This window comes from Convolutriloba macropyga, chromosome 8, assembly GCF_964194025.1.
Source record: "Convolutriloba macropyga chromosome 8, txConMacr16.3, whole genome shotgun sequence".
Lineage (NCBI taxonomy): Eukaryota > Metazoa > Xenacoelomorpha > Acoela > Convolutidae > Convolutriloba > Convolutriloba macropyga.
This window is the reverse complement of record NC_134475.1, coordinates 54,951,817-54,978,887: the sequence shown is the minus strand read 5'-3', so window position 1 is coordinate 54,978,887 and position 27,071 is coordinate 54,951,817. Positions and strand designations below refer to the sequence as shown.

General features: G+C 36.7%; 1 protein-coding gene across 6 annotated transcripts in view; it reads right to left on the bottom strand.

The window, feature by feature from the left end:
* Positions 1-27,071, bottom strand: part of LOC142344835 (unconventional myosin-Va-like) — a 380,102-nt gene that overhangs the window by 16,809 nt on the left and 336,222 nt on the right. For 2 of the 6 annotated variants that reach the window (XM_075396823.1, XM_075396824.1), the window contains 7 exons: positions 23,505-23,613; positions 22,748-22,944; positions 22,102-22,179; positions 17,863-17,928; positions 17,034-17,567; positions 4,050-4,200; positions 2,630-2,836 (listed from right to left, as the gene is read on the bottom strand). In XM_075396823.1, coding sequence (XP_075252938.1) covers positions 2,630-2,836; positions 4,050-4,200; positions 17,034-17,567; positions 17,863-17,928; positions 22,102-22,179; positions 22,748-22,944; positions 23,505-23,613 — 1,342 coding nt within the window. The remainder of the gene's footprint in view (positions 1-2,629; positions 2,837-4,049; positions 4,201-17,033; positions 17,568-17,862; positions 17,929-22,101; positions 22,180-22,747; positions 22,945-23,504; positions 23,614-27,071) is intronic. The other 4 variants (XM_075396827.1, XM_075396828.1, XM_075396825.1 and 1 more) reach the window with 3 other exon arrangements.

Below are 27,071 nucleotides of genomic sequence, written 5' to 3'. Positions count from 1 at the left end.
CAGCATCACAACCCGAAGTTCCCAATAAATAAAAAATTGCACTAGCTCAATCACTGAAAACATTTTTCTAATAAATCGACGAAAGCTTTCAAAATAGAGACAACCGAGAGGCTCGGCTATATGTGTTCCTACAATTTTCAACTCAACTCAAGAAAAAGTTCTATTCATTGTTTGAAAATAAAATTGAAAGGCTTAGCAAACCCACGTTTTAGTAGAACTAAGATATTCTGAACAAACTCACTATAAAATTCAGCAAAAACTTTCAAGGTTTGTCAGAACAATAAGGATTTTATCTTATGATTGAAAAGTTCAAAAATAGCCCGAAGATTGCTGAAAAAAAGCGGCGGTTGATTCCTGGCCAACGTTGGGACTCGATCAGATCAGAAAAAGAATATATACACAAAAAGGTTGACGGCCTAAATTCTCAGTATCAAAGAGTGCTCCATCTGACGTGATTCACTTTCATTAGATTCATTAAACATGGTGAATTTAGCTTTCGAATTGGAGGACAGTAAAGGTAACATCACTATCAGTCATTGGTAAACTCTAATGCACTTTGAAAACTGTTGTCTTTATATATTGGAGTCTTAATTTTGCTAACTCATTCAATGATAACGCAATGTCGTCCTTCCTAAAACTTAAAAAATGCCACTCAGCATTCTATAATCCTCAATGGTGGTGGGATCAAGAAACACTTGATTATTTCTGTGAAAAAGGACCTGAAAAGATTGCAATCCGCATTCTTTTCTACTCAATTGAACAATTTATTTGATAGCTGAAAGTCCAATGTTTTAACATTCCAGAATTATTATGCCAAAACTAAAGAAAAACAAACAAACTGACTGTAGAGACAAATCAGTTTCAAGGAAAGAGCAAAGGTTGTGACACTTCACATGGTATCAATAGAAAATAAGTTATTTGAATTAAACCGTTGTCATGCTGCGAAAAACAAGATTGAGGACTTCTTTTTGAAGGGAACTTCAGCATATGGCTCAACTTTCTTCTATGGCAGCAAATTTTATAAAGTTGGAAAAACTAAACTTTCCTTTATTCAAAACGTTCCATCTAAAAAATCAGAAATAAAAGGCAATCAATTGGGTCAAATAAGATCCTAAAATTGTCAACGGATTATAATTAGAAAAAATCTGTTTAACTCAGGCTCTTAAGTTCTTGCGGCGGCATTATATGATGACACATTTCAAAATCAACCTGAAATAAATTGATAACTTGAAAGTTTTGGGATGGATTGTTTTCTGCTCGTTTAACTGAAACCGATTCCAAACTTAAAAAACACAAATGATCCACCCGGTCTCAATATGAAATAGAAAAACGCACTCTCGTTCACATAGGGAACTTTTTCTGTTAAAAAGACATGAGAGAAAATGATTGTCATTATCAGCTTTTTGGAACTTTCACAAAAAACCTTGGCCGCAAGTAAAGAACATGTTTGCTGATTCATGTGGCCAACGTTGAACAATCTTATAATATAGCCGTCAGACTGCCAGAATAGCTGCAAATAGACTTGCGTGCTGCAAATACAGACAAAAACATAAGGAAATGAGAAGTTATCGCGGCCACCTTGAAAACTTTAATTCAAAGGGGGTGTATCAATGAAAACATTTTGGGTACAAAAAGAATTGACAACGGAGAGATTCTAACCCTAATCCACGGAGCATGAATCAGAAGCATCAGACACTCGGCTATCCGGCCCTTGTCAAAATTACTCCAAGAAATCAAGCGGGACAAGGAAAAAGAAGCGAAAGAATGTTCTAGACGAAAAGTAAAAGGAAAGAGTGTAGACTAAGGTATGTAGTTTTATGAAAAAAGTTCAAGAAATTGGGATAAAAACCATTCTCAAACAGTGCAAAAAATAATGTCAATATTCCAGGATTGCCGTTCCAAAAATGGTAAAATGAGCGTCAGAAATAGCACCTCATGTTTTTGTTTACCAAATAACGTGGGAAACTAAGCTGCGTCAATAGATTATATCTTGCTTTGGCAGGAGGCTATAACTTCACTAAGAGGCTTAAAAGATGTTACTAGAGCTTGCAATAGACCACTACAATACTTAATTAAAAAATGAAATTCAAGTTGAATCGAATCGATCAAGTAAAGAGCATGAAAAATTGCAAATTGTATGAACAAATTGCATGAAAAAAGATCAGGACAAATAATTGCTACGAATGTAGCTAGAGAGCACTTAAAAAGAACAATTACTTCAAGCCTCGTTAAAAATCTGGATAGTGCTAACTACTCAATCAAGACGTCTTATCAGATTTTTCACTTAAAGGATTATCTATCATCACCTAATCAAAACAGAATTTTCAATTTTGCTACACAAAAGATACTACACAACCAGCATTCCTTGCGACAAACAACATTCTCCATTTAAACATAGATTTGCAATCATCCATGTATTTCGACCCATAATTTTACTACTTGAGCTACAAATGAAAAAAAAAATGGAATCATGTTGCTTTTTTACCAGATGAGTAAGCTAAAGCAGTTAATCTTTGCTGTTGTGATGTGATACTATAATGGGAACAAAACGTCACTACTGTGGAAACAATCAATCAACCATAATCCATTCCATATACACCCCATTCCCAGACTACAACTTGAGCCTTACCCGATTTGGGGATATTAGCCCCAGCAAACCTACCACCACCCCCACCTTGAGCATGCAGGGGTAGGGGCTGGTTAGGTCTTTGCTGGTTGGAAGCCGAGTACGTGACAACCAAGGAATCGGTTTTGAGCTTAACTGCTGCAGCCCCGGAACTTCCGGTGGTGGAGAACGTTGCCGGGGATACACTTTCATGTTCCAGCATGCACTTTACTGTAGCAGCGTGAGAATAATAGGAGAGTGGTAAGGTTCATTGAGAGAAAAAGGATTGATCGATACATCTGATACTCATTATACAAAATTGGTTCAACACTAGGCGTCGAAAAGGGAGAGGGGAAGATGTGAAAACATTACACTACCTGTATACGATAACACAAGGTATGAAATCTTACGTAATACTTGAGGAACAAATAACATTTAGATTTACACAGACAATATAGCACATGTAAATTCCGATTTGTCACTCTTAGATGCATTCGTTCATTCATTACTGATCGGATAGCGAAGTGTTCCATATAAAGTATAAATGCAGCAGCACTTGAAATATTTGCTTAAAACGCAACCCTCTTCAAAAGTCTTAAGAGAGCAAAGGGATTAAATTGATTTTTTGAACTACGATTTGATCATTTAATATATAGAGATTGCATCATTTTAACCTCTGCTGCCTCAAGCAGTAGAATGAACTAAATTTGTTTTTTTTTTACGTCAAGGACTAACAATAGCGCTATATACCAGCCTTTGTTTACTTAATAGATGCAATTTTTACTCTATTTAGTGTACAAAAACCTGGAAAAATAAGTTTAAATCAGACACTTCGTATCCTGAATTTAGATTTCTTGCCTACGCGTACATAGATACACAATGCGCTCATGTTACGTCACACAGTTACTGTTTTCTACTTCAAAAATCTGAAACAGGCACCACACTTCGCTGTAATATTGTACCACAAAAAGGGAGGTGTGATTAGAACATGATTTGTAAATAAAAGCATTGATTTAACTAACTAACCCCAAGGAGAAATAGTAACCTTTTTAACATGCCGCGTGTATTTGTGGAGCACAACAATGCTCTCGGAAAAAAAGATGCATCTAATTTTGCTACTGCAGCAAACCAGGTGTGATAATTGCTTGCTGCAATCGATAATACCGAACTCTAAAATCCGAGGGCTGCAACCTTAAGGCTGAAATCGAAAGAACTGCGCGGTTAAAGCACAAATCAGCTAAGAGCGCTGCCAGCCCCACCCAAACCCCATGCAAATAGGTTTAGATAAAAATTTGTTCTCACTGAAACGAAACTTGTACTGGAAGTTTCAACTGCAGTTAGCAAGTATCATATCTGGATCGCTACTCTCTTTCTACGCGACTGACATTAATTACGCCAAACTACTAATTTGCAGAGAACAATTGCTCTTTTCAAAGCCTCTAACCGATCATAGGCTGTAATTTTGAGTCCACAATTCGCACAAGGTTCTGGTAGATCTGGATGGCAAGGTCGTGAATGATGTTTCTGTACTCCGTGAGATCAAAGTTACGCAGACACTGTTGGTTTTGTGCATCTGAGTTCTTGCTCATGTAGATCTAAACATATTAGAACCCCGATAAATTCCACAGTCACACTATAAACACTTCTTATGTCTCAATTCCAAAACAATTGATCGAAGACCTCACATTCGGGTAGATTTAACTTTTTTCGAACGACTAGTGGACTTTCAATACGGTGGAGGCTGGTTTTCATCATCCAAAACATTTGGCAGCAACAATATCAAAATGATGTTCCACTTTTTCACCGCTATTTGTTTAACCCCCAATCAATTTACACCGATTCCTTCAACCCTCCGTCATTTCATCCCGATTTTAATCCTTTACAAAACTTGTACTATTAACAATGGCACTATAATAATTTGTTCATGCCTCTCGAGCCATGGCCATGCCTCAGTTGCCCTTGATATGAAACTATCACTTCCGAACACAAGATTAAACTCTCAGCTTAATTCTGAGAAAAATGCATGTCATGTAGACGGCTAATTTGCCGGGTAAAATGATACACGTAAAAAGATAAGGGTTTAAGATATGGCCCGTGGGACTTGATATGAAACTATCACTTCCGAACACGGGATTAAAATCTCAGCTTAATTCTGATTAAAATGCATGTCATGTAGACGGCTAATTTGCCGAGTAAAATGATACACGTAAAATGATAAGGGTTTAAGATATGCACTGAAAAAAAGTAGAACCATCAAATCATAATGAAAAAATACTTAGCAGGAAGAAATGAAGCGGCATATTGCACATTAATAGACTTTTATTATATGCATAATTACGGTGAGCTTAAGCAACCAAAGACAGTCAAGACACTTTTGGATCTTCATAAAAGGCTCGGATAGCAAAACTAAAACATACCCGGCAGATATCCGGGAAATAGCAGCAAAAGATTCCCACAACCACGATTGGGATTGAATGAACAGAAAAAAATGAAAACCGATTGCTGTAAGAAAAATTCTTTTTGAAGTGGGAACTATTTTGATTTCATTTTGATGCTAGACATAATCCTATACTTAATGAGAAGATACACGAGCTAGTATCACTACCAATAAACATTAGAGAGGGTATCTAAGAACAAACTTCAAGTAGCGGACATCTAAAATTGGGCTTTATGGGTTCATCCAGTTTCTATTTTTGATTCCGTGTTTTGATACTCATTCTGTTCATTTTAGATTGCTTTGCTGAGGAACTGCTGTTTAGAAGCAATTTGAGCAGAATGAGCGAACAATGAAACTAGCCTAGAGAAGTCGCGCAAAATGTCGAAAAAGCGGCAAAATGAGGTAAGAAGAACTAAATATTTATTCGACGTAGTAAATAAAAATAGCATGAAAAAGTGCTGAAATACAATCCAAAGAATTGAATGAAAACCTCAAAACTACTGTATCTGACCAGCGGATCAATCGAACAATTTCAGCTAAAAAGACAAACAAGTCAAAATTTGAGAAACTAAAATAAAAAAACTAATTAAACGAAAATATAATCATTGCGAAAACGCTAAAATTCTACAATGACAGACAAATTTGATCCACTTACGTAGATCCATTCACTAACGTCCAAGACTTGAAAAGGATTTGATGGCCACTAAAGATAGAAAAGCCTGCTGAAAAGATGAGGGCGACTATTAAAAACCCACTAAGGTCGGATGAACGGCTCTCGAACGACAAGCGGGTGGCAATTTAATTCAGGGGTGTAGCTTAGAAAATTTTCATGGAAGCAAGAACTCCGACCTCATAAGGTTCAAACCCCCGACCTCCAGGATAGCAGTCCAAAATCTTAACTACTAATCTACAACGGCTTTGATCCTCAACCGACCACAATAGCTTTTATACTAGCGACAATCAATCAGCAAGTGAGAGCACTCAAAACACAAAAACTAAAGTGTGAAAATTCGCTTAAGAAGTCAAATATTGTTCTTGAACAAAAGCGCAAAAACGGTCAAGCAACAATTTTGCATAAAAAAGCTGACACGTTTACAATCAGTGCATCAAACTTCGTTAGAGAGCAATAAAACACAAACCAGCAAAAGTCGGACAAAATGCTCTTGAGAAACATCCGCGGCTATTTAATTCCGAGGGCTTTAGCTTGCACAATTGTTTATGAAAGAATTTCGAGTGAATTTGAAAGAATTTCGACCAAGGCTGAATTCGAACCCCACGAACTCCTCCGTATTAACACAATCCGTTTTAACACAAAAGATTAACAAGTCGGGTACCACGTATTTATGCTACACAACCACATAATCGCGTTCGTCTGAGCAATTCGAGAATTCTACTCGAATAAAAGTTCTAGAACGGAATGGTCAGGTACGAATTTTGCCTGAAAACAGACAGAACACCGGAAACGACTAGAAAGGTCTTGGAACATTTAAAAAACCAATTTACGTCGGATAAATTCCATTCAAACGGCAGCGGAGTGATACTCAATATATCGATGTAGCTAAGAACTTTTTCTTGCTATAACAGGGACCTGATAAGAGTTGAAACTCGCGACATGCAGGATAGTACATCATAAACACGAAACTACAACTGTTTTGTTGCTCAACCGCAAACAATCGCTTTTACATTAGACACAAAGTTCAATTCAGAATGAGAGCAAATGCAGTAACTCCAAAAGGAAAAGTGAAGCTCGATAAAGTCACTATTCACAGAATGTTCTAGAAGAAAAGCTCAAAAAAAATTTTCGTAAAAAGACACCCCCGTTTTTAACAGTTGCCTCAAAATTCGTTCGAGAAATATTAACCAAACCGTTGCAAAATAAAAGCAGTGGAAAAGAGAAGACATCTCTAGAAGACTGCCATCAAATAGCAGCAATAGCTCCATAGTTCTGAAGTCGAAAAATGAAAGTAAAAGAAACATACCAAAAACGAAAACTTTTAAATGCCGAGATGCTATATTTGGATTAAGAATCTGTTTTTACCCTGACCTTATCACTTGACCTGTTCTCTTTTAATTAAAGGAAACAGAAGTCAATTTCAGAGTGAGGAAGTCTTTTTGCGAGTAAGGTAAGTCACGATTGACCAAAAATTGAATCACACGAATGAACAAAACTCGCTCCCCTAAGAGTGAAAAACGACGCCCAGCAAGCGATTCAGATAAAACGCATGAACGAATGAATGAAAAGCAGTGAAGTTATTGTGCCTATATTGTCGTAACAAAAATCTTGACAACGAAATTATAAAAACTACAGTGAAGAAATCATAGTAAGAAAAAAATCAAAATCAAAAACTTAAGAAGTTGAGGGTAATTTGAATTAAAAGGATGCTCAGGATGCTCTGTTGAGGGGAAGAAAACATCAACATGACGTAGAATGATCTCTACAGTTTTCAACTACTATGTATGAGAAACTAAACTACTGTTAAAGTCTCCTGTTCGGAAACAAAAGTCGACCATCAAAACAGATGTTATTAACCAAAAAGAAAAGCCAAAATTCAATACTAATACTATTTGAATCGTGAAAACCTGTATAAAGCCAATACACCACTTCAAGTTAATAAAAACAAACATGTTTACAATAAATGCTTCAACTTCGTTGAAGAGAAAGAACCGCAAGGGTGCAAAGGAAATTCGACCACGGCTGAGCTCCAACACCCGAACTCCGCCGTATTAACACAAAAGATTAACTAGTCGGGTATCATGTCTTTATGCTAGACAACCTCATAATCGCGTTTGCCTGAGCAACTCGAGAACTCTACTCGAATATTCTAGAACGGAATGGTCAGGTAAAAATTTTGTTTAAAAACAGACAGAATACCGGAGACGACTACAAAGGTCCTGAAACCTCTCTAAAAAAACCAATTTACGTCGGATAAATTCGACTCGAACGACAGAGGAGTGATATTCAAAATAGCGATGTAGCTAAGAAGATGTTTTGTTGCTATAACAGGGACCTGATAAGAGTTCAAACCCGCCACATGCAGGATAGTACATCTCAAACACTAAGCTACAACTGCTTTGTTGCTCAACCGCTAACAATCACCTTTATATCAGTCAAACTTCAATTCAGAATGAGAGCAAATTTAATCCGACCAAATGAACAATTGAAGCTTGAAAAAGTAGCTTGAAATCACAAAATGTACTAGAACAGAAGCTTAAAGAGGATCAAAAAAATTTGCACAAAAATACCAACACATTTACAACAATTGCCTCAAACTTCGTTCGAGAGCAGTAAAACAAACCCTCGCTAAATAAGAACGGTGGAAAAGAGACGACATAGATAGAGTATTGACAGCAAATAGCAGTAATAGCTTCGTAGACCGACAGTCTGAAAATGAAAGTAAAAGAAAGACCAAAACGAAGTCTTATTAAAAGTCGAGTTAAGTATATTTGGACGCCCAGCAAGAGTTTCAGATAAAATGCACGAACGAATGAATGAAAAGCAGTGAAGTTATTGTGCCTATATGGTCGTAACAAAAATCTTGACAACGAAATTATAAAAACTACAGTGAAGAAATCATAGGAAGAAAAAAATCAAAACCAAAAACTAAAGAAGTTGAGGGTAATTTGAATTAAAAGAATGCTCAGGATGCTCTGTTGAGGGGAAGAAAACATCAACATGACGTAGAATGATCTCTAGTTTTCAATTACTATGTATTAGAAACTAAACTACTGTTAAAGTCTCCTGTTCGGAAACAAAAGTCGACCATGCCTCAGTTGCCCTTGATATAAAACTATCACTTCCGAACACAAGACTAAACTCTCAGCTTAATTCTGAGAAAAATGCATGTCCTGTAGACGGCTAATTTGCCGAGTAAAATGATACATGTAAAATGATAAGGGTTTAAGATATGCACTGAAAAAAAGTAGAACCATCAAATCATAATGAAAAAATACTTAGCAGGAAGAAATGAAGCGGCATATTGCACATTAATAGACTTTTATTATATGCATAATTACGGTGAGCTTAAGCAACCAAAGACAGTCAAGACACTTTTGGATCTTCATAAAAGGCTCGGATAGCAAAACTAAAACATACCCAGCAGATATCCGGGAAATAGCAGCAAAAGATTCCCACAACCACGATTGGGATTGAATGAACAGAAAAAAATGAAAACCGATTGTTGTAAGAAAAATTCTTTTTGAAGTGGGAACTATTTTGATTTCATTTTGTTGCTAGACATACTCCTATACTTAATGAGAAGATACACGAGCTAGTATCACTACCAATAAACATTAGAGATGGTATCTAAGAACAAACTTCAAGTAGCGGACATCTAAAATTGGGCTTTATGGGTTCATCCAGTTTCTATTTTTGATTCCGTGTTTTGATACTCATTCTGTTCATTTTAGATTGCTTTGCTGAGGAACTGCTGTTTAGAAGCAATTTGAGCAGAATGAGCGAACAATGAAACTAGCCTAGAGAAGTCGCGCAAAATGTCGAAAAAGCGGCAAAATGAGGTAAGAAGAACTAAATATTTATTCGACGTAGTAAATAAAAATAGCATGAAAAAGTGCTGAAATACAATCCAAAGAATTGAATGAAAACCTCAAAACTACTGTATCTGACCAGCGGATCAATCGAACAATTTCAGCTAAAAAGACAAACAAGTCAAAATTTGAGAAACTAAAATAAAAAAACTAATTAAACGAAAATATAATCATTGCGAAAACGCTAAAATTCTACAATGACAGACAAATTTGATCCACTTACGTAGATCCATTCACTAACGTCCAAGACTTGAAAAGGATTTGATGGCCACTAAAGATAGAAAAGCCTGCTGAAAAGATGAGGGCGACTATTAAAAACCCACTAAGGTCGGATGAACGGCTCTCGAACGACAAGCGGGTGGCAATTTAATTCAGGGGTGTAGCTTAGAAAATTTTCATGGAAGCAAGAACTCCGACCTCATAAGGTTCAAACCCCCGACCTCCAGGATAGCAGTCCAAAATCTTAACTACTAATCTACAACGGCTTTGATCCTCAACCGACCACAATAGCTTTTATACTAGCGACAATCAATCAGCAAGTGAGAGCACTCAAAACACAAAAACTAAAGTGTGAAAATTCGCTTAAGAAGTCAAATATTGTTCTTGAACAAAAGCGCAAAAACGGTCAAGCAACAATTTTGCATAAAAAAGCTGACACGTTTACAATCAGTGCATCAAACTTCGTTAGAGAGCAATAAAACACAAACCAGCAAAAGTCGGACAAAATGCTCTTGAGAAACATCCGCGGCTATTTAATTCCGAGGGCTTTAGCTTGCACAATTGTTTATGAAAGAATTTCGAGTGAATTTGAAAGAATTTCGACCAAGGCTGAATTCGAACCCCACGAACTCCTCCGTATTAACACAATCCGTATTAACACAAAAGATTAACAAGTCGGGTACCACGTATTTATGCTACACAACCACATAATTGCGTTCGTCTGAGCAATTCGAGAATTCTACTCGAATAAAAGTTCTAGAACGGAATGGTCAGGTACGAATTTTGCCTGAAAACAGACAGAATACCGGAAACGAATAGAAAGGTCTTGGAACATTTAAAAAACCAATTTACGTCGGATAAATTCCATTCAAACGGCAGCGGAGTGATACTCAATATATCGATGTAGCTAAGAACTTTTTCTTGCTATAACAGGGACCTGATAAGAGTTGAAACTCGCGACATGCAGGATAGTACATCATAAACACGAAACTACAACTGTTTTGTTGCTCAACCGCAAACAATCGCTTTTACACAAAGTTCAATTCAGAATGAGAGCAAATGCAATAACTCCAAAAGGAAAAGTGAAGCTCAATAAAGTCACTATTCACAGAATGTTCTAGAAGAAAAGCTCAAAAATGATCAAAAAAAATTTTCGTAAATAGACAAACCCGTTTTTAACAATTGCCTCAAAATTCGTTCGAGAAATATTAACCAAACCGTTGCAAAATAAAAGCAGTGGAAAAGAGAAGACATGTCTGGAAGACTGCCATCAAATAGCAGCAATAGCTCCATAGTTCTGAAGTCGAAAAATGAAAGTAAAAGAAACATACCAAAAACGAAAACTTTTAAATGCCGAGATGCTATATTTGGATTAAGAATCTGTTTTTACCCTGACCTTATCACTTGACCTGCTCTCTTTTAATTAAAGGAAACAAAAGTCAATTTCAGAGTGAGGAAGTCTTTTTGCGAGTAAGGTAAGTCACGATTGACCAAAAATTGAATCACACGAATGAACAAAAACTCGCTCCCCTAAGAGTGAAAAACGACGCCCAGCAAGCGATTCAGATAAAAAGCATGAACAAATGAATGAAAAGCAGTGAAGTTATTGTGCCTAAATGGTCGTAACAAAAATCTTGACAACGAAATTATAAAAACTACAGTGAAGAAATCATAGTAAGAAAAAAATCAAAACCAAAAACCAAAGAAGTTGAGGGTAATTTGAATTAAAAGGATGCTGAGGATGCTCTGTTGTGGGGAAGAAAACATCAACATGACGTAGAATGATCTCTACAGTTTTCAATTACTATGTACTAGAAACTAAACTACTGTTAAAGTCTCCTGTTCGGAAACAAAAGTCGACCATCAAAACAGATGTTAATAACCAAAAAGAAAAGCCAAAATTCAATACTAATACTATTTGAATCCTGAAAACCTGTATAAAACCAATACACCACTTCAAGTTAATAAAAACAAACATGTTTACAATAAATGCTTCAACTTCGTTGAAGAGAAAGAACCGCAAGGGTGCAAAGGAAATTCGACCACGGCTGAGCTCGAACACCCGAACTCCGCCGTATTAACACAAAAGATTAACTAGTCGGGTATCGTGTCTTTATGCTAGACAACCTCATAATCGCGTTTGCCTGAGCAACTCGAGAACTCTACTCGAATATTCTAGAACGGAATGGTCAGGTAAAAATTTTGTTTAAAAACAGACAGAATACCGGAGACGACTACAAAGGTCCTGAAACATCTCTAAAAAAAACCAATTTACGTCGGATAAATTCGACTCGAACGACAGAGGAGTGATATTCAAAATAGCGATGTAGCTAAGAAGATGTTTTGTTGCTATAACAGGGACCTGATAAGAGTTCAAACCCGCCACATGCAGGATAGTACATCTCAAACACTAAGCTACAACTGCTTTGTTGCTCAACCGCTAACAATCACCTTTATATCAGTCAAATTTCAATTCAGAATGAGAGCAAATTTAATCCGACCAAATGAACAATTGAAGCTTGAAAAAGTAGCTTGAAATCACAAAATGTACTAGAACAGAAGCTTAAAGAGGATCAAGAAATTTTGCACAAAAATACCAACACATTTACAACAATTGCCTCAAACTTCGTTCGAGAGCAGTAAAACAAACCCTCGCTAAATAAGAACGGTGGAAAAGAGACGACATAGATGGAGTATTGACAGCAAATAGCAGTAATAGCTTCGTAGACCTACAGTCTGAAAATGAAAGTAAAAGAAAGACCAAAACGAAAAGTCTTATTAAAAGTCGAGTTAAGTATATTTGGACGCCCAGCAAGCGATTCAGATAAAATGCACGAAAAAATGAATGAAAAGCAGTGAAGTTATTGTGCCTATATGGTCGTAACAAAAATCTTGACAACGAAATTATAAAAACTACAGTGAAGAAATCATAGTAAGAAAAAAATCAAAATCAAAAACTTAAGAAGTTGAGGGTAATTTGAATTAAAAGGATGCTCAGGATGCTCTGTTGAGGGGAAGAAAACATCAACATGACGTAGAATGATCTCTACAGTTTTCAATTACTATGTATTAGAAACTAAACTACTGTTAAAGTCTCCTGTTCGGAAACAAAAGTCGACCATCAAAACAGATGTTAATAACCAAAAAGAAAGGCCAAAATTCAATACTAATACTATTTGAATCGTGAAAACCTGTATAAAACCAATACAACACTTCAAGTTAATAAAAACAAACATATTTACAATAAATGCTTCAACTTCGTTCAAGAGAAAGAAACAAACCCAAAAACGTCGGAAGTCGGAAATAATATTCTCGAGCGACATGCGCGGCCAATAAATTCAGAGGGCTGTAGCCTGCTCAATTTTTCAAGGGTGCAAAGGAAATTCGACCACGGCTGAGCTCGAACACCCTAACTCCGCCGTATTAACACAAAAGATTAACTAGTCGGGTATCATGTCTTTCTGCTAGACAACCTCATAATCGCGTTTGCCTGAGCAACTCGAGAATTCTACTCGAATATTCTAGACCGGAATGGTCAGGTAAAAATTTTGTTTAAAAACAGACAGAATACCGGAGACGACTACAAAGGTCCTGAAACATCTCTAAAAAAAACCAATTTACGTCGGATAAATTCGACTCGAACGACAGAGGAGTGATATTCAAAACAGCGATGTAGCTAAGAAGATGTTTTGTTCTATAACAGGGACCTGATAAGAGTTCAAACCCGCCACATGCAGGATAGTACATCTTAAACACTAAGCTACAACTGCTTTGTTGCTCAACCGCTAACAATCACTTTTATATTAGTCAAACTTCAATTCAGAATGAGAGCAAATTTAATCCAACCAAATGAACAATTGAAGCTTGAAAAAGTAGCTTGAAATCACAAAATGTACTAGAACAGAAGCTTAAAGAGGATCAAGAAATTTTGCACAAAAATACCAACACATTAACAACAATTGCCTCAAACTTCGTTCGAGAGCAGTAAAACAAACCCTCGCTAAATAAGAACGGTGGAAAAGAGACGACATAGATGGAGTATTGACAGCAAATAGCAGTAATAGCTTCGTAGACCTACAGTCTGAAAATGAAAGTAAAAGAAAGACCATAACGAAAAGTCTTATTAAAAGTCGAGTTAACTATATTTGGATAAGGAATCTATTTTTACCTTGACCTTACAGCTTGACCTTATCTAATTGAATTAAATAAAAGAAAAGTCAATTTCAGAGTGAGGAAGTCATTTTTGAGGAAGGTAAATCATTATAAATAAAAAGCAGATTTGAAGTGATCGCGCCCTCATCTGCTGGTAACAAAAATCTTGAGGACAAAATTAAGAACTATAAAAATTAAATTATATTAATAACAAAAAAAAACATAGCCAGCAGATAGCGGGAAAATAGCCGCCATTGACGCGCTTGATTCACATCAGGATTGACACAGAAACAAAGAAGAGATGAATTGACCAATTTTTCTGTTCTTTTTTCAGTATCAAAAAATGGTCTAAATTGGCGTGCAGTTTCAGTTGATTCCAAAAATATACGTAATTCAGCTTTTAAATTGAGAGCTAATAAGCTTAATACCCATGTCAGCTAGCAAACATTCTAATGGACTTCTATAACCTAATTCTTGAATATAGCTGGCAGCAGAAATTAGCCGCAATGGCTTTGTAGCTCTGCGATCTCAAAAAGATAGTAAAAGAAAGACAAAAAAAGGAATTTTTCATTTAATGATGAGATGTTATATCTTGATCATTAATATGTATAACTAATTGCTGCTTCGATAACCTTCAATTAGTGTGACATACACTCACTTGACCTCACCTCTTTGAACTAAATTTAAAGAAGTCAATTTCAGAGAGCGGAAGTCATTTTGAGAGGGAGGTAAGTCACGTGTGACCAAAAATTTAATCAGGCGAATGAACAAAAAAACTCGCTCCACTTAGAGTGAAAAATGACCACGCGCGCAATTCGGTTGAAACTGCATCAACGAATGAACAAAACGGAAATTTGAAGTGGTTGTGTCGTCATATGGTCGTCACAAAAATCTTGACGACGAAATAAGAACCAAGAGAGGGCCAATAATAGCCCAAGCTATCGCTGTGCAGCTATTAATGACTTAATGACCGGGCTTTATCGGTTTATCCTGTCTTTTGCTTTTGATCTTTACACTTTGGCAGTATTCGCCACATTGTGTAATTGAATGCCTGAAAAAAAATAAAATCCATTCAGTTGAAACAGTGAGTGAAGTAAATCAGAAGTCAAACGTGAAAATCGTGATATATGTAAAACGAAAAACGTGATCAAAAGGCAACGCGAATTAATAAACATAGCAGGACAAGTCCTGGCGTACAATTCAAAGAATTTTCATTAACTAAACAAAAATTAGACCTACAACGGACTATGAGTTAATTGGCGAAACCATTTCTAAAAAAACAGATCAAAAAATTTACAAAAAACTGATAATCAGTGTAAAAATTCCACATGTGAACAAAAACCACTAGCGAGAAAGAGAAATTTGGCTGAAACAAAAAATTAGGCATAGAATGAACTATGAATGGATTGGGGAAACCATTAAAAAAATCCGATCCTAAAATCGAAAAAAAAACCAGAAAAATCAATGTCAAAATGCCGCATATGAGCAAAAAACACTAGCGAGAAAGCGAATTCTTTGTTCAAACACCGTTTTCTCACTCTACCTTAATATTAGAGTAAAAAATTTCACGCCGCAAAACCACTCGCTTTTTCGCTCCCCTTCCTGTTTCGGCGTGACTATAATCACTACTCCAATTTGACTTCCAAAAATCCATGACTTCCAAAATGTTGGAACAGATCTTAAAAACAGACAGCCTTCCAATACAATTTAAATTCTTTGAATTGTAAAAAAGGAGAGCGCCTCAATAATAGCCGTTGAGAGGCTGACGGCGGCTATGAATAACCAAAAAACTATAGGAAGTCTTTTTAAAATTCAACGAGTAGGCGGGGTGTGGGCAGGTGGGCGTAGTTTGAATTGGGAGGATGTACTGTTAAAGGGTCCCTTGTTCGAAAACAGAAGTTGACACTCAAAACAGAAGTCAATGATAGAAAAGGAAGCGGTCAAAATTCAATACCAATACTCCTTTTCGAATCGTGAAACATACCCGGCAGATTGCCGGAAAATAGCCGCCGTTGATTCCAATAAGCATGATTGGGATTGAAAGAAAAGATATTGAAAAAAAAAGATTTTTGTACAAAAACAATTTTAAAGTCCATTTTATTTTGATGGCATTTCGTAGTTGAACATAACGCACTTCTGTTTCTTAGAGAGAGGCTACTATCAATACCAATAAGCATTAGAGATGGTAACTAAGACTTATAGGAACGACGTTCAAATAGCGGGCATCTAAAATTGGGCTTTATGGGTTTATCCCGTTTCTACTTCTGACTTCAATTTTTTATACTGACTCTGTTCATTTTGAATTGCTTTGCTGAGCAACTGATGTTCAAAATCACTTTTAGCAGAATGAGAGAAGAGAGAAACTAGCCTAGAGAAGTCAAAAAGATATCACGCAAAATGTTGAAAAAGCGGCAAAATGAGGTAAAGCGAAACATTTTTTTATTCGACGAAGTAAAAAAAACATAGCAGGACAAGTCCTGACGCACAATTCAAAGAATTTTCATTGACTAAACAGAAAACTAGACCTTGAACGGACTATGAATAGATTGGGACAATCATTTAGAAAAAAATCCGATCCAAAAAATCGAAAAAACAGTAAAAATCAGTGAAATTGCCGCATGTGAACAAAAAACCACTAGCGAGAAAGCGAATTTTTGTTCAAACACCGTTTTCTCAGTCTACTTTAAAATTAGAGCGAAAACAATTCACGCCGCAAAACCACTCGCTTTTTCGCTCCACTTCCTGTTTCGGCGTGACCAAAATCACTACTCCAATTTGACTTCAAAAATCATGAAAATGTGTGAACAGATCTTAAAAAAAAGACAGCGCCCCAATACAATTCAAATTCTTTGAATTGTAAAAAATAGGAGCGCTATAATAGCCGGCTGAGAAGAGGGCGGCTATTAACCACTAGAATACCAAAACGCCTCTCCGAGTTCTTCAAAACACACCTTTACAGTAATTGCTTCAAATCTCGTTTGAGAGCAATTAAAATGAGTCAGACAAAGGCCATTGGGTGGGCGCACCCTCCCCCCCCCCCCCCCACCCCCCAAAAAAAAAATAATTAATACATACCTCTTCTCCACTATACTGCTTCAACAATTGCAACAACATCACACAATTGGACAGCCACAAAGTAACATTCTCCGCATCATCGAACCTCTTCTTAATCGCCTTCTTAACGCCCACAATTGCCTCATGCAGAAGCGACCTCACTCTAAAGTCGTCATTTAGGTGATCGCAATGCCTGATGCACATCAAGATGACGTAACTCGGTAAGTTCGGCATCATAGTAGCTGCAACTACTGGTTTCAGGTCGATAATCAAGTTTCGTACCAACGACTGTTCATCGCTCTTCGTATACGACAACATCCCATGGAACGTCTGTTGATGCATGCTACCTTTCCTGTTCAAATGGGTTCCATTTGCAGCTACAATGCTGTTCGTTCCCGCCATTGAACCCCGACCCGCCAGAGGCGACCCAGATGGCGTGTCGCTCTTTCTGGATCCACTTTCATCGTCTGATGACTTTCCCGTCGATCCAGCTTTAGATTGTCTGCGAAGCTTCTTTATTATTTTATCTTGTGAGTCAATAACAGCCCGGAGATCCTAAAGAGAACACTTCGTTAAATTTCAAGACTTGAAACCTAATTCATTCATGACATATGTCGAAAGACAGAAAGTGAAAGCAGTCAAGGCTACATTTGCAACAAAGCAATAACGTTTCGATTTCCAAAGCAATATACATTGATGAATCAAACGTCAGTTAATTATATCGTTTGTACAATATTTGAGTATTAAAAACAAGCAAAATTCAGACAGACTGTTAAAATTGGCCACTCGAGTTTGGTATGTATTAAACTAGTAAATTGCTTCATCGCACAGAATAGTGGGAGGTACTTACAGCTTGGCTGGACAAGGCTTGAACTAGAGCCTTGTTCTTGGGGTCAATGTTATACTTGGCGGCAATCTACAACACGTCACAACATGCAAGGAATCATGCAGAAAGATAAACAGAGACCGTAAGCTACACCAAAACTTCAGCAGAGATCGAGCTAGGATTTGAATTTTTCAATAACGTTGAGGTTCTACCACCGCTTTGTATGTAACAACTTTTGATAAGATCTTGGGGGCAAAATAAAAACTTTCACAACATTCATTGATAAATTGCATAGCCATGAGTTAGTATGAGTCTGCTTAATTAAATCATACCAGCATACAGGTGTAAACTGCAAATTTTACATCGCCACTTAACAGGGCATTTTCAAACTGAAGCGATTGATTTCATTTCTGCTGAAATATTGGTTCATAGTTAACGAATCAAACAGATAGGGCACGATAATACAGAACTCTGCAACACATGACCAAAAAGCCCATATTTAATCCAAATGACTTGTACTTTCTGTGGCTGTTCTAGCAAAGGTAGAGAAGATCAGGCTAAAATGATACATTTTTTAAAATCAACATATTTACATAGCAAGCAGAAACAGAGAAACAGTTGTAACAACGCCTAACAAAGTGCTATTTAACAGAAGGCAACTTTTAAATTAACTATTAATTTTCACCAACTGATATTGTAATAGATTATAGCTTTATCGATGGACTTTTTAACAATGTCTCAACTGTAATTAGAAATCCCAACTAATCGTGACAGATTGCCATTTTTAGAAGCAATTGCTTTTACACGGGATCATTTAACATTTTGATCTGATTCTCTTCGAGATTTGTTAAAATGAGAGGACCAATTTTTAAACATACCCGTCAGATTGCCGGAAAATAGTCTCCATTGATTCCCATAACCCCGATTGAGATTGAAAGAACAGAAAAAATGGAAAAAAAACTGATCGATGTAAGAAAATCTTTTTAAAAGTGCGAACTATTTTGATTTCAATTCGCTGTTATACATACCCCTGTTACTTAATAAGAGGATACAGGGACCAGTATCAATAACAATAAGCATTAAAGATGGTAATTGTAACTTATAAGAATAAACTTCAAGTAGCGGGCATCCAAAATTGGGCTTTATGCGTTTACCCTGTTTCTATTTTTGAGTTCGTTTTGATGACTCTGTTCATCTTACATTGCTTGGTTGAACAACTGCTGTTTAAAAGCACTTTAAGAAGAATGAAACTAGCCTTAGGAATTCAAAAGATTCACGCAAAATGTCGAAAAAGCGGCAAAATGAGCTAAAGCGAAACAAATTTTTATTCGATATTAGCACAGTAATGGCATGCTGAGAAGCTGAGGACGGCTATCTATTAATTTTCGTTCAAATGTACTCGACTAAGGTCGAACGAATTGCTCTCGAACAATAGATGGTGGCTCGATTCCACTCTAGGGGGAGGTAGCTTGTAGGAGCAGTAACTTCACCATAGACGTTATTATGGACCACTATTCAGATTTCAATAGTTAAACTTACACAGCAGATTGCCGGAAAATAGTCACCGTTGATTCCCTTAACCACAATTGGGATTGAAAAAAAACACAACCAGCAGATTGCCGGAAAATAGCCGCCGTTGATTCCAATAAGCATGATTGGGATTGAAAGAATAGAAGATATTGAAAAAAAAAATTTTGTACAAAAACATTTTTTAAGTCCAATTTATTTTGATGGCATTTCGTACTTGAACATAACGTACTTCTGTTTCTTAGAGAGAGGCTACAGGGACTACTATCAATACCAATAAGCATTAGAGATGGTAACTAAGACTTATCGGGACGACGTTCAAATAGCGGGCATCTAAAATTGGGCTTTATGGGTTTATCCCGTTTCTACTTCTGCTTCAATTTTTTATACTGTGCTTTGCTGAGCAGCTGATGTTCAATATCACTTTTTGCAGAATGAGAGAAGAGAGAAACTAGCCTAGAGAAGTCAAGAAGATATCACGCAAAATGTTGAAAAAGCGGCAAAATGAGGTAAAGCGAAACATTTTTTTATTCGACGAAGTAAAAAAAAATAGGAGCGCTATAATAGCCGGCTGAGAAAATGAGGGCGGCTATTAATAATGAAAATAATTTTTGTAGAAAAACAATTTTAAAGTGCGAACTATTCTGACGTTATTTTGTTGTTGAACATACTCCTGTTTCACAGTGAGACGATGCAAGAGCTGGTATCAATACCAATAAGCATTAGAGATAGTAATTAAGACCTAGAAGAAAAAAGTTCTCTGTTCATTTTGAATTGCTTTGATGCGCAACTGCTGTCTAAAAGCACTTTGAGCAGAATGAGCGAAGAGTGAAACTAGCCTAGAGAAGTCAAAAAGATTTCACGCAAAAATCTTAGCACGACGAAGTAAAAAAGAATTAGGAGCCCTATAATAGCCGGCTGAGAAGCTGAGGCGGCTATTAAAAATAAAACCAATTTTGGGCGCAAAACTCAATAATTCAAGGACTAAATATTAATCAAAAAGAGAAAAACGTTTAAACAAAAGTTTTGCATATTAAAAAGGAACACGACTGTAATAATATCTTTTAACTTTGTTCGAGAGCGATTAATACTTACATTCTTTTATAGTCTCAAGCACAAAAAACACTGACAGAAAGTTACCCACAGTTTTCCGTAATCATTGTTATAACCAAGCCAAGTTCGGGAGCGGTCCTTAATTGGCGCTGTTTGCGGTTTAATCCTCATTTGTTTTTCGCTAATGATTAACTTACTTTCTATCATTTTTTGTCGAGTGGATGCTTTTTAAAAGGGTTTTTGTGGCAGGATGAGAAACAAAACTAAACAAGACGTTAGACATATCAGTAGAATTTTCAAAAATCAATGCCCTAATCATCGAACAAACTATATAAGCCCAAAGAATAAAAAAGGTAAACAGAGGACCCAAACTAAAACCCACGATTGAATATCATAAAAAAATTCATTCTATTTCTTCATATTAATCGTCATATTAATCATATCTCTCTTTCATATTTATGGTAGGTCTAAAATTGAAAATAAGAACTTGATAGACATTTAATCTATTGAGAAGTTTTCACCTACAGGACCCATGAAAACAATTAAAGCCCTGAATAGCCACTATTGACACTACAGGTTGATAACTTAAAACTCGTTCCACAGTTAATCAATTGAAAACTCATTCTACCTTTGAACAATTGAAAATGCAACATAACAAAAGATATATGCATACTGCTACAGGCAAAAAAAATAGAAAACGATCAACGCGAACACGCAAAACTGTCATTTCATTTCTCATTCAAGTAATTTAAGGGAAACTATGGTGTCCTTACTTGTCAGCGATTATTTGGATACAAGCTTAAGAGTTGTGACCGACAAAATAACGTCCAACTGGTATTGCTAACCGACTAATATCGGACGAATTGCCATCGAATAACTGACGAAGGCTCATTTTCTGTAGCCTAAATCGCTCAATTGGGCGTAGGGTAGAAAGTTAACAATAGGCTCGAAATGATGTAAGAACAGCTGAAATACGCCACAAGTAAGATTTAATATGATAAAAACAGAAACAATTTTGGCGCGCTTTTCATTTGACTTCTAGTGGGAAACTCCCGCTTCTCAAGTTCAGCTGCTTAAAATTATGAATTTAGATTGGGCAAAAGGAAAAAATCAAGTGTAATAAAAGTCACCGGAAAGCAAAAAAAATGTAAAGAGAGCGCACGACAACAGTAATTGCAAATTTCATTCTAAAGCAAAAACTCAACTATTTGTTCCTTATCTGTGACTCTAGAAAAAAACTGAAAACACATGCATGTTTCTGCCTAACTACTCACTAAACAAGTATAAAATAAACTCTGAATTAAGTGTTCGCAATTAAGGATAAATGCTTGATAATTAGTCTATGATTCTAACTCTGATCACTGTTTTTGGTTTAGCACCATTGAAAGCATTAATATGTGACGTCACAATTCTATTGTTGAGAAAATTTCGATAGAAAGACCCTGTGATCAGTTTCGTGCAATTATTTGAGACCATTCCGCCGACAGATGAGAAATAGGTTTTTAATCTAGCGTTTTTAAAACATGGCAACATTGATGCAGCACAACACACGCAAAGGATGCCCAATCCTACACATGCCAGGCCATAATAGCAGGGAGAAATCTGTGAGCAGAAGATAGAATAAGAAGGGGAGTGGTTGTAGGAATCTTGGTTGGCTTTGTTGGTGTAGACGGGACAACGTACCATATTATCACTCTGGAGTCTATTGATCTCAACTTGGTATGTCTGTTCTATGCGCTCTCGCGCCGTCAGACGAGAGTACTGTAAATTATACTTCAATTAAAAATCAGTACAATTTGAAAAGTTTTACCGTTGGTCACAGACAATTATTTTTGGATTAATTGAGAACATTGCAGGCTCAGGATTCGTAGTCATTACTTAAATTTGTGTTTTTCAGACCAACATAAACTATATCAAGTCGCCTAAAAACCGCAATTATTGTTTCAACGGCGACATTTATAAGTTACTGCATGTGCGGACACAATCTTGCTGGCAAAAAGTTTACCAAATACTGAACTGCTTCATTTTGACGCTATTTGTTTGCAAAATTATTAGTGAGTTTTTGTTAACAAGAATTTGTATTTTGTTGTCATACTATTAAGGGCCCACCCACGCACGTGCTATATAAACAATGATTTGCTCTGCAAAGACACTTATTTGTTAATGAGAAGAGGTCAAAATGGTAGCGCGAGTGGAGGGGGCGGGGGGGGGGATATCCTCGAAGACTCAACAGCTTTTTTGAAATCAGGATCCAAACTGTTAATTGTCTAGTCGGTGGCTTGATAGTACTATTATACAAGAAAACGATACAGTTAAGAATCCAACTGACTTCAGATATGATGCGCTGCTGTTTCTCGATCTCGTGCTTGTGCTTAGTGATTTCCTCGCGCAGTTCCTTCTCCTGCAGCTTGAAGTTCTTTGTCATGGCCTGGAGTTGTGCCTCTAAGAGTCTGTTTGTGTCCTTTGCCGACTGATAAGCCATCATCATCTCTCCCTCTTCGTTTACCCAGTCCTCTGTCATTGTGCCTATCAAGATATCACAACAATGACTAAATGTTTCACTTTTGCTCATGTGAAGTGGTTCCCATTATATCACCAATCCCCGGCTTAATGGGCGTAGAACGCTTTACCCACTCAAAGGAGTCGTTTTTACTCAACTAGACAGTAATTTATAAGCCCATCGCAGAGCAGATTCTCGTCCAATCAAATTCTAGCACACGTGAATTGGAATTGTATATCCTTCAAACTAAATTAGTAGATTTTAATATTTACAGAAAAGCTCTATTTAATTATTTTTAAAAATTTTACTAATTTCTTACGTGATGATTAAATGTTACAAGGATTGAAGGCTTACCATTCTACTGAAAAAAGTTCCATTGAATGTGCAATATTTTAATCACATTGTCTGAATTTTCGAATTTACGTTGCTCATCTTATAACTCCTCCAGAATCGTGGAATAAAAGAAAACCAATGATATAGGTTTAATTCTCTCAATGGATTCAGACTATCAGCATATTACATCTTTTCATTATAACTACATCCAGCTCTTCGCTTAAGAAATTCCAAGTTGACTCAAGTAAAATACCTTTCATACTCTGCTCCACGGCTTGTGAAGCGGCAGCTTTCTCTTGTTCTTTTTCTGCCATCTCTTTCTCAGTTTGAAGCTCCGCCACTTTTTGCTCCAAGACAAGATTCTAAAACACAGAGAGAGGTCTATTTCTTGAGATTGTCGATAGGCACGTTTAGTCGCAACAGAAAATCACATCACTATAGATATCACTAAGAAATCACTCCAGGGTTTGAGAGCAATCAAATCTCAATTGATTCTTCATTTAATTCGAGTGCATGTAAAAACTATCATTCAAATGAGACTATTGAAACGCTGATACAGCAGATATCAAGCTGCAAAAGGCCCAAAAATTTCTTAAAAAATTGAAAAAATGCAAAAAATTTTTTCTCATTTTTTAAATCATATTTCTCTGAAAAACTGGATAATAGCAAATTCCATTTAGAAAACTATTAGCAACAGGCATCTCTTGAATTCCACTGAATTCAATATAAAAAAAACAACCGACTAACGTCGGGCGAATTGCTCTCACACGACCAGCGAGCGGTTGGCTTCATTCATCAGTAGCTAGGCACGGTTTAGTGAGGCTAGCTTTAGCTTAACTGAAGAAGCGTAAGTGAGCGCAGCGGGTGGTGGGGGCAACAATGGCGGGTCAATTTCTAAGAACCGCCTTCGCACCATAAGTATAAGTCACCAAAACAGATTCTGTGAATCGCATACATGAAGACTAAGTTGAAAGGCTCTGAAAGCACTTAATGCCCACTAGGCGCTACCCGTTTATCCCGTTTTTGAGGACGAAAAGTTATATGTGTCAGACGGAAGATTGGTAGAGCGAAAAATCGCATTAAAAAAGACTGACAGGACTAGTATAATTGCTACAAATTTTTATTCAGAGCAATTAACCAATGCTCCAAAATAGGTAAAAATTCCGCTGAAGATCTGAAAACCTCCAAATTATTTTAAAGAAACGATATTAATTATTTAAAAACTTCACAAGAAGGTCAAACAATCTTAAACATAACCGACTAAAGCCGGGCAAATTGCTCTCAAACGACCGGCGAGCGGTTGGCTTCGTCAGTATCTAGCCAGGGTTTAGTGACGCTAGCTTTAGCTTAATTGATGGGGCGTGAGGAGGGTTTTTTGGCTGCACGGGATCCTTACGACCTGAACACTGCAGGGGCGGGATCGGGGGTGAATTGAGAGGGCGGCTGATGTGTGTGTGTGTGTGTGTGTGTGTGGAGGGGGGTTGGGTTCAACCTCTGAGAACCGCCCTTCACATCATAAGTATAAGTCTTCAAAACATTTTCTGTAAATCGCAAACTTGGAGACTAGTGAGCTGAAAGGCTCTAGGAGCACTTAATGCTCACCGGGTGCTACCTGTTTATCCCGTTTTTGAGGACGAAAAGTCAAATGGGTCAAACAAAAAATCGGTCAAGCGAAAAATCGCAAAAAGACCGACAGGACCAATATAAGTGCTACAAACTTCGTTTGAAAGCAATTAAACGATCACAAAAAAGTAACTATCAGCGACGAATGCCCCAGAGCAGTGTTATTATAAGGATATGAGGCAATAAGTGAAAATTTAGTGATTTGAGAGGTTTTATACCTGGAACGTTACACGCGACTTTTCGAGTAAATATGTTTTCATGTGCGCTCCCGCTATCGTATGCTTCGAGGAAAACAGAATTTCTATATATTTTCCAAATCTACTGCTGTTGTCGTTTCTCGTCGTTTTGGCATTTCCGATAGCTTCCATAATTGGATTTGAAGCTAGGACTCTCTGTTCAATGTGCGCTTCTCTATCTGCTTCCGACCAGTCTGAAGTAACTGATGCCAGGTACCTCATGACATATTTCGCTGACACTGGTGGGTGGGGTGTGGGGTGTGGGATCAACTTCTAAGGACCGCCTTTCACACCATAAGTATAAGTCTCAAAAACAGTTTCTGTTAATCGCATACTTGAAGACTAGTGGGCTGAACGGCTCTAAGAGATCTTGATGCAAACTGGGCGCTACCTATATATCCCGTTTCTGGAGACGAAAGTAAAATGGGTCAGACGAAAATTCGGCCAAGTGAAAAGTTGCATAAAGAGACAAACAGGGTTAAAGTATTTGCTACAAATTGCTTTTGAGAGCAATTAACAATGATCTCCTTAAGAATGCCCGTGAAGTCATATTTTGTGAAAACATTCCAACTATAACTCAATGTTAATGAGGATCAGAGATAATGACAATACGCCAAATAACAGCAGCTGAGGTGCGGCATCAAAAAGAGAAAGAGAAAGAGAGAGAGAGAGAGAGAGAGAGAGAGTCAGAGAAAGAGGGACAGAACGTGAACGAGAAAGAGAAGGAAAGAAACCCTAACCGACAGAGAAAGAGAGAGAGGAATACTTTCCATGATGGGATTCGACTCTGAAACTTCTAGTTTGCTACCGTCGTTAGTGAATAAATCATTTAGAAAAAAATGAGAAGGCAAAATAAAAGTTTTCAACTTCGCAGTAAAAAAAGTTAAAAATCATTTTTTGTCTCGAAAGTTCTGTCAAATATCCCATCTCCGAGACTTAAAAAGTTTCGTTGGCAAGTAATGGTCGTTGTGTAAGAATATCAGAAAAGGACAAATAATGAAAAATTTTGGAAACAATCTTGCAAAAATTCAAGATATTATCTTGCGAACCATTTCTTTGTCTCGAGACTATTCAGTATCCCTGTTTTAAGCCTGAAATAGTTTCACTGGCTCAAAGATCCATACATTTGGAACATGATAAAAATTTTCAAGAAATTTCAAATGCTAACAAAAAATTACTAAAACAGGAGTAAAAAAAATTGATTACCACCCATTAACTCTAGAAACTTTGCAGCAGCTTATTATAAAACCTTCCAAGAGGTCCCAGGGCCCCTGGTGCCAGAAAGAATTCAAAAATTTGTAAATAATGCGAGCAAAAGACTAAGTCGTGATATTAAAATCTCAAAAAACATTCCATTACATCTAAAAACTATGCAGTAACATATTATCAAACCCTAGAGGAGGCTCCTTTGCTTTTGAGGCTAGAGAAACCTAAAAAATTCCAAAAAATTTGCAAATTTTATCAAAAAATGCTATATTTTGAGACATTAAAAAGCTGAAATTAATCCCTGACCAACAAAAATTTTCCATTAAATTATTATTAAACCCTAACGGTGGTTTTCCTACCCTTGAGGCTCACAAAACCTGAATAACGACTATGTCAAAAAATTGAAGATGGCAAAAATCGTCAAAACATGCTAAAATTCGTGATGTTAAAAGCTTGCAAGACATTCTATTACATCGAGAAATTATACAGTAACCTATTTTCAAACCCTAGAGGAGGTTCCTTGGCTCTTGATGCTGGAAAAAATGACAAAAATTTTCAAAATACTTGAAAAAAGCAAGTTTCATTTAAAAAATTGCTAAAATTTGTGATATTAAAAGTTGAAAAACTATTCCACAGCCAATTAAATTTTTCAGTAAATTATTATCAAAACCCTTAGGATGTTTTCTGTTCCCTGGGTCTGCAAAGACCTGAATAAGGAAAAATAAATGTCAAAAAATTGAACGGTATAAAAAAGC